Source organism: Procambarus clarkii, chromosome 43, assembly GCF_040958095.1.
Source record: "Procambarus clarkii isolate CNS0578487 chromosome 43, FALCON_Pclarkii_2.0, whole genome shotgun sequence".
In the NCBI taxonomy this organism is placed as follows: domain Eukaryota; kingdom Metazoa; phylum Arthropoda; class Malacostraca; order Decapoda; family Cambaridae; genus Procambarus; species Procambarus clarkii.
Window position 1 is genome coordinate 36,025,163 of NC_091192.1, and position 13,185 is coordinate 36,038,347.

The 13,185-nt window shown below is 45.7% G+C and overlaps 1 protein-coding gene across 5 annotated transcripts in view; it reads right to left on the minus strand.

The window, feature by feature from the left end:
• Positions 1-13,185, minus strand: part of sl (small wing phospholipase C gamma 1) — a 171,531-nt gene that overhangs the window by 78,014 nt on the left and 80,332 nt on the right. For all 5 annotated transcript variants that reach the window (XM_045738972.2, XM_069300253.1, XM_069300254.1 and 2 more), the window contains exons 12-14: positions 11,900-12,066; positions 8,716-8,857; positions 3,711-3,889 (exon numbers count right to left, since the gene is read on the minus strand). In XM_045738972.2, the coding sequence (XP_045594928.1) occupies positions 3,711-3,889; positions 8,716-8,857; positions 11,900-12,066 (488 nt within the window). The remainder of the gene's footprint in view (positions 1-3,710; positions 3,890-8,715; positions 8,858-11,899; positions 12,067-13,185) is intronic.

Consider the following 13,185-nt stretch of genomic DNA (forward strand, 5'->3'; position numbering starts at 1 on the left):
CCCGAGAGGCCCCGGGGGGTTTCCCAGGGTCCCTAGACTGGGTCTGCTATGGGTTATCCCAGGCAGGGCACTGTTAACCGGCGCCCCAAACTACTAAGCAAACTGCTAAAGCTGAACCCACGGGGCGTGTCCACTCGTGAGGGTGAAGCAGGGGGTGCCATCACACAAACGAACCTAATATAAGGGAGGGGGGGGGGGGAACACAAGGCAGACCCCCCTACCAAGCAAAAACAAATATAAAAGAAAAACCACACAAGTGGACAACGTACCCAGAGGGAACAGAGCCGGCCGCTGTCATAGGTGAAAACTAGCTACGCAGTATCCTGCGCCCCACCAGTGCTATAACTACCACTTACTCCAAGGTAAACAAGGGAGGAAAACCCCCAAACACTCAGGGCGGCTAAGCGCCTAGCAGCGAAAAGCCAACAGAGGTAGACCCAAGGTGACTTGTGGAAGGCAACCCCAAGCCCCAAGGGCGGTACTTACAGGGCACTCAGGGAAGGTGACCCTAAGCACATGCAGCCCGAGTACCTGAGAATACTACTCCCAGCTCACACGACCACCGTAAGAGCAGCACTGCAAACAAGTCACAGCACTGAGACAAGACCGGAGCTGGAGCCACACGACCGTGCATTATCCCATCAGCCGAGGAACTGGGGCAGGGATCGCCGGCGCGGGGGTCTGGGGCTCCCCCCCCTCCCCCTCCCGGGGAGGGGGGAGCTGCACAGACATGCGGCGCGGTTCGTGTGACGTAATGCTTGTTAGTTCATTTTCCTGGGGGAGTTCTGTCCACTCGTTTATCGATTTTTGTTGTTAACCAGAATAGGGGTTTGTTTTGTGGCGCTTACCTTTCCGGGTGCCTGTCTCGGTCGATGGCAGATATAGAATGCTCCAAATCACATGTGCATTTCTATGGGCTATTGCTCTCCGTGCCTCTTTGAGGGGGCCAGGTTCTGGCTCGTGGTCCCCGGTAGGCCTAGAACTCCACCCACATCGACTGATGCAAAATAGTTAGGGTATCCATATCAGTCATGGATAGCTCCGGGGAGCCGTAGGGGCTCCCCCCAGAAAAAATATTTTTGGGACAGTGATGAAAGTAACATATATTAACATTGGACAATGTATTTATATGATATATAACAAAATAGATCATATTAACACTATCGCGCACCCCACGAGCGTGCCACAGACTTTGACGTCATGGTCTCAATGGTGCGGGCGAACGTGCGGCGACGCCTAAATGTGTATACTTGTTTCAGTTTTCTCACCTTAATTCTGGTGCTACATCGTTTGTTTTGGTATCATTGTGTTCGCAATTAAATTCCCTACAGGTGTGTGTAAATATAATGTCCAAAAGCCTGGTGTGACTCCCAACAGCAAAGCTTAAAGTCGACAAAAGTTACCCGTGAGCGTACAAAATCAGTAAAATGTGCATACTCATTCCATTTTTCTCACCACAATTCCCGTGCTACGTCGCTCGTTTTGGTATCATTGTGTTCGCAATTAAATTCCCTACAGATGTGTATGAATATAATGTACAAAAGCCTGGAGTGCCTCCTCGCAGAAAAGCCTAAAGTTACCCGTGAACGAGCACCAATTTGTATACTGCAACCTAATGTGTGTACTCGTTCAGTTTGATTACATCAATTTTCGTGTTACGTCTTTCATTTTGGTATCAAAATGTTTGCAATAAAAAGGTGCGTATTTTAAAACTAGTCCCATAATAATAGAGCAATAACTGGAATTTTAACAAATATTTTAGTTCTGGAAGCTCATCATCACAAAATTATTTATATCTTTCCAGTGTTCTGACATAAATGTGTGTGTTACATCTTTCATTTTGGTATCAAATTGTTCGCGACTTAAAGGTGCGCATTTTAAAAGTAGTCCCAACATAATAGCACAAGAAATAGAATTTTAACAAATATTTTAAAATTTTGACCAAAAACCTATTTACAGTGGTACCTCGGAATGCGATTGTCCCTGTATGCGAGGTTTTCGGAAGGCGAGGTGTATTTACTCCAAAAATTTGTCTCGGAAGGCGATGGTTACTTCGGGAGGCGAGTTTGGACGCGAGTTTGTTGATACGCGTACAGCCGACCTAGCGCGTTCGTCGCCCCTCCGCCCCTCAGTTTATTATTGTCTCGCGCTCAGTGACTACCCCCACATCAATTCTTCTCGCGGATTTTCAGTGTTTTGTTGGATTTTTGGTGATTTGTCTATACAATTTGTTATTATATATCTCACCATGGGTCCCAAGAAAGCCAGTGGTAAGGATAAAGGCCAGAAAGCTCATGTGAGGATGACAATAGAGGAGAAACAAGAGATCATTCGGAAGCATGAGAACGGTACACGTGTTGTTGAACTTTGTAGGCAGTACAACAAAGCCACATCAACAATATGCACTATACTTAAGAAGAAAAATAAGATTATGGGTGCTAAAGTGGCAAAAGGAGTAAGAACATTAACGGCACAAAGACCACAAATACTTGAAGAAGTGGAAAAGTTGTTATTAATTTGGATACACGACAAGGAGTTGAGGGGTGATAGTGTTTCGGAGGCCATTATTTGTGAGAAAGCCAGGGTGTTGCACGAAGACCTTCTAAAGAATACCCCTGCAACGAGTGATGCAGATAAGAAAGAGTTTAAGGCAAGCAGGGGCTGGTTTGAAAAATTTAGAAAGAGAAGTGGTATCCATAGTGTTACAAGGCATGGGGTTATGTGATGTGATTATGGAAGGGGACTCCCCTTCCAAACAGTAACTCCTCTCCTCCTCCCCCCTCCTCACCATCTTCCATACGCCTACAGCACTCGACAGCAAGGTAAGTAATAACTGGAACACAGTTTTGTAGGTTTATTTAGATGAATTAGGTATAAAAATTTAGTTTGATGTGGGGTTTTTGGGGTAGTCAGGAACGGATTAATTCATTTCCCTTTATTTCTTATGGGGAAATTAACTTCGGAATGCGAGTTTTCGGAACGCGAGGCGTCTCCAGGAACGGATTAAACTCTTATTCTGAGGTATGCCTGTATAATCATATAAGTGTCCGGACATCAAGTTTCCTGTTACATCTTTCATTTTGGTATCAAATTGTGCGCATTCTAAAGGAGCTTATTTTGATACTATCCCGAGGTCGATTGGATAAAAAATGAATTTTATACAAATATTTTTGTAGTGGACGCAAGTCAGGTCCAAAGTTAGGACTCGGGAGAAAAATAATGGAGTGACCGATAGTGTTAACATAGTTATTCATTATTATTTGTGTTCTTATGTATTACTCAGAAATGATATAAAGGCATCAACTGCATATCCACTTTGTGGACACTTCTTACTACTATTGTTCTTCTTCGTGCGTCGGACAGGTGCTTGCATCTCTTTATTACTGCATAATCCTTCAGTTACAGTTATTAGGAGCTGTTCTTATCAATAAAATGTTCTTATTTTTCAAAAATTTGTCTAAAATCAATTTCTAGAAATATTTTGATGAAAGTTTCACGACATTGAAGCCAAAAAGTCGGAGATTTTTTAACATTTATAAGTTATTTTTACATAAGTCTAATATTTTTCGCTACCAGGCCCCCAATATGTGCGGTAATATGTGTGGTCTAAGGGTTAACCTAAAAAATTATAAATAGAACAAACACATTTAAGTTGTTAAATTAATTGCATTTGTGGAGCATATGTTATGTACTATAACAAATTTACCCACCTAAATGATATGGATATGCTGCCCGGCTCTCCACTTGGTCTAACAAGAAATGCTCCATCCTCGGGAATCCTTCCAAGGTAGTCCTCCGCATCCTCTCTGGAAAGGTTGGCATGATACCACTCCATGCGCTCGTGACTGTTGGGTTGTGGTACTGCTGCTCCCAGGATCACCGAGACATCCTGGTCACAAGTAGCATATATCTCAACTTCAAAATTTAAAATCATCTTGCAAGCTAAGGCTTCTTGCATATTGCCAGTCAGAGCCTATACAGTCCACCCAAAACCCACCTCCCACCAGGCTCTCATCACCTGGTAAGAGCCTGGCTCATGAAGCATCCAAGAAAGTGCCTCAGATAAATCTCTCTCATTATACTCAATGTACTATCTTGGCAACACAAATTTTATTTACAAATTTTTAAACTGGTCTTAATTACATAACTTCATTTATTGATATTTGTGTACAAATGTGAGCAGCACATTTGTTAAAATAAGGAATGAAGATCACCATCACACAAACCATGCTTTCACTGGATACATTCTTTTTAATAGTGATAAAGAATATAGTTTAACAAAGTATATTCAAAAGATTCCAGGCCATAAAATGCAAAATGTGTTTCCGTAGGAGTCCCCTGTGACTCCCTGAAGCCATCTCGCTGAGATTGTTTCCAACTACTAAGTCACATCGGCTGCAAAGTTCTGTTTGGCCTACTGGGGACCAGAGCCAGAAACTGTCCCTCCCCCCCCTCCCCTCCTCACAGAGGCACACAGAGTGGGTTACACTTCACACCAGGAAAGCATCCAGAAAGTCAGCAATCTAATACAGACCACTGCTGGGTTAAAAAAAGAACATAGCCTTGAAGCTGCCAAATGAACTCTCTCAAACAATGTAAACAAACAATCAAATATCTCAAAAAACCAGCGTTGAATGTAATGAAATGCCATTTTCTGGGCGAGTCCCGGAGGCTCCCCAGACCTATCCCAGGCCGATATGCTAATGTCAGACTTTGGCATCAGTCATGTGTATGGAGTTCTTAGGCCTACCGGGGACCACGGCCAGAACCGGGCCCCCTCAGAGAGGCAAGGGGAGCAATGGCCTATAGAAGCCCCCGTGTGGTTGGAAGCATTCTATGTCTGCCATCGACCGGAACAAGCCCCCAGAAAGGTAAGCGCCTCAAAACAAACCCTTATTCTGGTGAAAATTGCTACCAAAAGCCGAACTAGTGGATAGAACTCCCCAACAGAAAACAAGCAAACTAGTGTGACATCACATGCAGCCGCGCCGCTGTCTGCGCAGCTCCCCCCCTCCCCGGGAGGGGGAAGGGGGAGCCCCAGACCCTCCACACCGGCTACCCACACCTCGGTTCTTGAGGCTGGATGTCTAAAATGCGAAAAAAACGCCGACCGGAGGGAGGGAGGGATGCCGGGGAGCCTCCGAGACTTGCCCAGAAAATGCCGTTTTATTACATTCAATGCTGGTTTTCTGGAGGGAGCCCCGTCGGCTCCCCGGAGCTAACTACTCACAGACGGAAAAAGAGGGACTTACCCGGGAGGCGGTCGTTGCTCACTCCTCAACTCGAAGCCAAGACAACTGGCTGCAACCGCCGACCCAAAGCAACACAGAACGAACAGAAGGGTAAGGATGAGGAGGTGCGGACTGAACCAGGATCAAAGCGACCCCCACCCCCAAGTCCGGGTCTCGAAAAGCAAAGCGGGGCAGCCCCGGGGCATCCGGGTGAGCAACCAACCGAGCGCGTTGCAACAGACGAAACCGAGACTGCAACGCACGCGCCGCCTGTACCCGAAGAGAATCATCAGAGGATTGGGTAAATTGAGTCACAAGCAAGCAGCAACACTCACAGGACTCAGGGTCGAAAGTATCACCGACCCAACAGGCAGCGTGGCAGAGGCAAAAACGAGGGTCACCCTGAGACAAGGGGACCGAGCAACCCTCAAACTCGCACACAGCGACCGGGGACTCCGGGGTCACATCCATCGGACCCACGCGCCCCCTAGGGGATTCACAGGGTCCTGAGCGTTTACTTTGAGAGGACTCGCGCTCAGGTAGTCCCAGGCAGGGCGCTGCTAACCGGCGCCCAAAACTACCAAGCGAACTTCTATAGCTGTACCCCAGGGACGTGTACACTCACGGGGACCTAGCAGAGGGCGCCATCGAGGGGAACTGTGGAAGGGCAAAAACTAATGGAATAATATGACAGAACCCCCCCACCAGGCAAAAAGAAAAAGAAAAACAAAACCCCGCAAGAGGACAGCGAACCCCAAGGAACAGAGCCGGCCGCTATGTCGGGAATACAAGCTGTGCGGCACCCTGCGCCCCTACCAGTGCAAACTGCCTCTTACCTGCCGGTAACAAGGGAGAACAGAACACCCAAGAGCCCAACAGGCGGCTGAAAAACCGAAAAGGTAAAACGGACCAGCAGAGGCAGACCCCGAGGAGCCTGTGGAAGGTGGCCCCAAGCCCCAAGGGCAGTACTTACAGGGCACCTAGGGAAAGAGGCCCTAGGCGCAGGCAGCCCGAGTACTGAAGATAACTCCTGTCTCTCGCACCCACAAAAACAAACACCACACGCAAAGCACAGTGCTGTAGCGACACCGGAGCCAGAGCACACGACCTTCGCCTAGAGCATCAGCCTCAAGAACTGAGGTGTGGGTAGTTGGCGTGGAGGGTCTGGGGCTCCCCCTTCCCCCTCCCGGGGAGGGGGGGAGCTGCGCAGACAGCGGCGCGGCTGCATGTGACGTCACACTAGTTTGCTTGTTTTCTGTTGGGGAGTTCTATCCACTAGTTCGGCTTTTGGTAGCAATTTTCACCAGAATAGGGGTTTGTTTTGAGGCGCTTACCTTTCTGGGGGCTTGTTCCGGTCGATGGCAGACATAGAATGCTTCCAACCACACGGGGGCTTCTATAGGCCATTGCTCCCCTTGCCTCTCTGAGGGGGCCCGGTTCTGGCCGTGGTCCCCGGTAGGCCTAAGAACTCCATACACATGACTGATGCCAAAGTCTGACATTAGCATATCAGCCTGGGATAGCTCCGGGGAGCCGACGGGGCTCCCCCCAGAAATAGCATGAGCTCGTCAGAAGTGCTGGAGAGAGCTATGCAAGCTGTGTTCCCGATATCATAAATACACTATATCATTAAAACAAGGTGGAGACTGGCATTTAATGAGAATAGCAGACAAAGCTGGAAAAAAAAGTTGAGTCAGGGACACTAAACCAGAGCAGACAAAATCAAAACAAAGATGGCAGAGTGGACAGAATCGTCTGTAGAAACAAGGAACACAAATTTCAAAAGTTTCACTATGAAAGACATGAAAAATTGCACAACATTTGTGCACTTGAAGAGAAGTGTGGGAGGTAGCATTCCTAGACTACATGCCAGAGAGCATGAGGACATTGTGTGAAACCCTAGTCAGGCCTCAGTATAAGACTCGGGAACCCTAAAGGATTCAGCTGAATCCCAGGATGCCATATTTTTACCATGTTGTGGTGTAGTGATCTAAGGCATTTACCTGGGAATACCCAGATCATAGGTTTGAATCCTCATCATGGCTCCTACTGATTTTCTCATTGATTCATCACGTTAGTATGATTTCTTTGTGCAACTCTACTAGCTAGCCAAACCATAAAAATTAGGTAATGATATGCCAAGAGAAACTTCATGGGCAACTCATTTAGGATGCTACTGAAGGATTAAAAATATGTAGAGGAAGTGAAAGAAAGAGTGAAAGAAACAATCAAAGATGTTAGGAAGCCAAAAACAGAAATGAGGAGCAAGAAGCAGAGATTATGCAAGTAATTAGGAAAGAATTGCCTGGTGTGGAGTGTGGGTGGTTATTTCATCTACAACCAGCTACTCCTTTTCTGGCAAAGAATGAGTCAGTTGGCGTTTGGCGGGGTCCTTGGTTGGGTTCAGCTGGGGGTGCATTGTGTTCAGTGGATGCTTTGTGGGTTGATCCTCTCATCTTGGTATCCCCTGTTCCAAGGCTCTTCTTTCTCTGGTCATCCACAGTGTTATTTAGTCCAGCCAGCATGCGGTCTACCCTCGCACCCATTACGATCGGAAATTTTGTGCTCTCTCGGCTGTGTTCGCTAACATGTCCTGAGCTGATATTCGGGAGTGTGGTTTTGGGGCTCTGATAGGGCTCTGGTGACCCAGTATCTTCTCAATGTGCCCTTGCCCCAGTGCTCTTGTGTGACTTTGGGTCATGTCTCTTGGACAGGAGCCTCATTTTCATATATTTTTTTTTTTTACTCCATTCCTGCAGTGCTCCCTCCTTCCCTTTCTGCTCTTTTGTTTTCCTTATCGGTGGGTAGTTAGCATCTGGAAGCCACAAGAAGCTCTTTCCAGAAAATCAGAGTTAAATTGTAATGAAACTACAATTTCTGGGCGAGCCCCGGTGGCTCCCTGACACCCGTCCATCCAAGTCGTCAGGGAGTTTGGTTACATCTAACATAGAACTGAGGGTGGAGTAGCCAACTGATCATAGGCTGCCTTCCTTTTCCCTCCAAATGGGTGAGGAAGGTTGGGCAGATGAGCTGTCACTAGTTAGGAGAGATTTTGATCATTTATTTGCATGGGGGAGTTCTTTCAGTGGTTCTCGAAGGCACGGTTTCAATTAAAGCCAGCAATGGTTTGTCTGTCTTGCCGACTTTTTGGGTGCCTTTCTAGTGGTAGCATAAATAAATATATATAGACGTCACCGCTTCCTGCTCATCTGTTGAAGTGAGACAGGTTCTGGCTCTGGTCTTCAGAAGGCGATAGAACTCTGTGGCGGATGGGACCTAGTGGATAGTAAGTACACTATCAGTGACAGTTTCAGTAAGCCACCAGGGCTCACCCACAAACTGGCATTTCATTACATTCAATGCTGGTTCTTTGAACACAATGTCTGTTGCTGGCTGAATGTTTTTGCAAATTTACAAAATTATGAATAATCTAATAGGAATTGTATTACCATTCTACAGACTGAGTAGACTAAATATATCTCACCTGTGCACGAATGGGGTAGGTACGATAGTGTTCCACAAGTGCGTGAAGACTCTCAAAAGCATCATTATCCCTGAGCCAATATCTCGTCGTGTCTCCTTCCTGCCGAGTGCGTATGCGACAGTGACTAGCTTTTCCCTGGTGCCTGGAGTGTAATAGCAACCACAGATTAACAAACAATATCAAGATGGTATTGCACTTGCAACATCAAATAAACAATTAAAATAGATCAAACAACAAAGCAGTTTGTCTATGTTGGTTTCTCTTTCTCCTTGAACTTTTCCTTCTTTATGCCCACTCACTGGTGCCACCAGGTGCCTCTATTCTGCTCCCCCACCCATGCCTACCAACCAGTTCTACCATGTGTGTGCATGTGTACCCACTCACTGGTGCCACCAGGTGCCTCTATTCTGCTCCTCCACTTGTGCCTACCAACCAGTTCTACCATGTGTGTGCATGTGTACCCACCCATCAGTGCCACCAGGTGCCTCTATGCTCAGCATCCTGTGCCTTTGTGCCTACTTATCACTGACTAGCAAAATCTAGCTTCTTTTGCCCCGCTTCCTTGCCGTTTATACCCGACATTAATTTTTACCCCTCTCAATATAACCGTTTTTATCATATTTATTTTTAAAGTTGTAGATGGAATTAGCTTCAACAACCACTTCCTTCAGTGCATTTCACTTTCCTACATCCATAAAGGGCACAAAAACTTCCATACATCTCTCTGACTATTGTATATCCAACTTCCACCAATGTCTCCTCCTCCTACCTCTTTTTAATTTAAATATGTTTCCTTTATCCATTCTATCTATTCCCATCAAGATTTTATATGTAGTCATCATATGTCCTGTTTCCTCTCTCATTTAAGGTTGTGAGGGCGAGTTCTCTTAACCAGTCTTCATAGCCGAGGCCTCTCAATTCTGGTACTAATCTACTTGCAAACCTCTGAACATTCTCAAGTTTCTATTTATGCTTCACAGGGTGAGTTCCATGCTGGAGCTGTATATTCAAATAATGGTCTCACATAGGCAGTGTACATGGACTTGAAAGTGTTCTTGTTTACATTCTTAAATGATTTTCTATTGATTGCTGACTTCCTATATGCTACTGATGTAGCATATGGGAAGTTCACATGAGCCTCTGGTATTAGTGTTGGAGTTATGTCTACTCCCGGGTCTTTTTCTCTTATTGTTTCTTGTAATTGCCTTTCCCTACTGTATAGTTAAAGACAGGTCTTCCGTCTCCCTTATCCATTTTCATTACTTTTTACTTACTTGTCTCGAATTACAGCAGCCATTTATCTGCCCACTCCAAAAGTTTGTTCAGGTCTCCTTGTAGCACCCTACAGTACTCTTCAGTTCTTACACTCCTTATTAACTTGGCATCATCTACAAACATCGCCATGTTTGAGCTCACTCCCCCTCTTAAGTCATTTACATAAATTGAAAAGAGCAATGGTACTAGGAAAGAGCCCTGGAACCCCTTTCCACTCCATTCCAGCTTGACATACCATCTCTGACTATGACCCTTTGTTTCCTATCTGACAAATACTCCCACACCCAGTTCAGTGCCTTTCCTGCAATCCCACTTGTTTCTCTACCTTGAGTATTAGTCTTTTGTGAGGAACTTTTGCTCAAAAGCTTTTTGGCAATCTAGGAAGATGCAGTCTACCAATCCTTCCTTTTGTGTCTCATTTTGGTGACCATGTCATAGAATTCAGTCAAAACTGTTAAGCATGATTTTCTCCCTCTGAAGTCATGTTGTGCCTCTATTATCAAATTTACTATCTTCAAATGTTCTACAATGCAGGCGATGAGTCACAATAACGTGGCTAAAGTATGCTGACCAGACCACACACTAGAAGGTGAAGGAACGACGACGTTTCGGTCCGTCCTGGACCTTTCTCAAGTCGATTGTATGTATATATATTGTTGCAACCACTACCACCACAACAACTTCATGTTCTACAATCCTTTTCCTGATGACTTTTTCTAGAATCTTGCTTGGAATGCATGATAATGACACTGTTTTATAGTTTAGTGCTTCATATTTGTCCCTTTCCTTATTTATTGAAACCACATTTATCTTTTTTGAGATTTCCAGTAGCTCTCAAGTCTATAGTGTAATGATAAACATTATAGTTAATGGGCAACAAAAAATTCCTGCAGCTCCCTTCAATACTCAATTATGCATGGTGATACCTGGTTTAGTCTTGCTGCTTTTGTTATATCCAATTCCTTCTGATAACCTTTAACATCTACATTAACTTCAACTGTCTAATGCTGTTACTGGTCTTCGGTTGTCAGCCCTACTTGGACACCATCCTGGTTCTGGTCTGAAGACCTCTGGGAACCACTTGTTGAATTCCTCACACACTTCTATCATTTTCCAAGTGTGTTTCTCCCTGTCCCTGCAGTCATCACAAGGTCTAGGATCACTGTATTCCTCCACATATGTCTGTACAACAGCTTAGGTTGGCTTTTTGCTTATGCCACAATGACATTCTCAAACTGCTGCTCTGCTGCCCTCCTGGTTCTTGTGTGCCCATTCCTGTCCCTCTTTATTGCCTCCCTATTTGCCTCTGCCCCTATACTTTTTCCATGCCTGTCATACCTTCTCCTTTTCCTCCTTATACAGTATACTGCTGAACATTGGCTTTGTCGTTCTCATTTCATCCACTTCCGTCCTGAGAGACATGAACTGTTTTTTTGTTTTCTTTACATTTTTGTGTTACGAGTTCCATCATCTCATTTGCCGACTTTCCTTCCATTTCAGTCTCCCACTGAACCTCACGATAATAGTTCCTCACCCTCCTGCTGTCCCCTCTTCTGCATTCTCTCTTGCTTCTTGCCCTTCTTCCAAGTTCCACTTTCAGTTCTACAATGTAATCAAACACAATATTGCAGTGGTCACTGGCTCATAGTGGTACCTCAAATTTTAAGTTCTCTACATCTTTTTTATTTTGGGTAAACACCAGGTCCAGGGATGCTTGTAGATCACATCCTCTTTCTCTTGTTGGCTCTTAGATATGCTGCCACCCATCAGTGCCAACAGGTGCCTCTATGTCCGCCCACCAGATGCCTGTATGCCCACCCAGCAGTGCCACCAGGTTCCAATGCCCACCCTTCAGTGCCAATAATAACCATAACATGCTGACACTCTTTGGGAACATCCTGCGACTTACCAGAAAGACAGCGTATGATCTCCTACAAAATTCTCAGAGTGGCGCACCAGGAAAGTCCCATCTCCAAGGTGGCTGTGCTGCTGGAGGAGCTCTTCAGCCTTTGTTCTGCCTCCCACCATCTTTCCATGGTACCAAGGCTCTTGCAGATGTTGCTCATCATCACTTACCTGCCAACAATCTTGGGTTTAGTATTGAACAAACATTATATCAAATTTCAGTCATACAATTTAACAAGAACTATTGAAATTAATACTAATTTCCTTGGCAGCTTATAAAAACATTGTACCATGTAATGACAATAGCAAACATTTGTTTTCAAGTCATTAGCTTCTTACCAAGTATAAAGATCAAGCTAAATTTCTGGACGGGCTGCAGTGGCTCCCTGAAGCTAGCTGCATTGAGATGGCTCCACACACCTATGAGTCGCATCAGCCCCTGGATGTTCATAATAACCTTCCTCCTTCATTACTCATTGTGTATTTAAATACCTCAGTCTTGGGTTAAGGCTTTGTGACCAGTAATCATCAGGCTTCCCAGGGTAACTGGGGTGAGTCCCCTCCTTTGGGTGCATAGTGTGGTTTGTGGCAGTGTGGCAGGCTGTGCAGCAGATTTGTCACCCTTTTAGGCTCCATCCTCCTGGATGCATTTTGACTTCCTCCCCATCCTACAAGGCTCCATTCCCTGATCACGAGGATCTTGTGGTGGATGCCTTTCAGCTGTTTAGGTTAAGGTGAGGATTCCTTTCTCACTTCCCTTCAATTCAGCTGTTGCTGCAAGTTTTTCCATATTGGAGACTTTCACAGGCAGGGGGGGACCCTTATGGCTCCCTAGTGGGCTGCTCACCCTTCATTTCCAGCCCTTCTGGCTCAGTGTCTTGAGCCTGCCTGATACCTGCTTGATGGGGTTCTGAGAGTTCTTCTACTCCCCAGCTTGACTTGAGAGCATGGTCCAACAGGCTGTTGCTTGGAGTGGCCCGCAGGCCCACATATCCACAAGAGCCCGGTTGGTCTGGCATTCCTTGAAGAAAACTATCTCGTTTTCTCTTGAAGATGTCCATAGTTGTTGCCGCAATATTTCTTGGGCAATATAGCCCAAGTATACTTTTCATGGCTCCACCTCTTTCAGCAGATCTGTCCCCCCCCCCCTTTTCAAAGTTTTCTCCACTCCCTGCTCGTGGAGCCTATTACTGTGGTCTATTTCCATTTGTATGGCCAGATGTAGATGGCCGAGCTCAGCAGTGTTATTGTATCTAGCCAGCCTGTGGTCTATCTTACCCGATTGTCTCG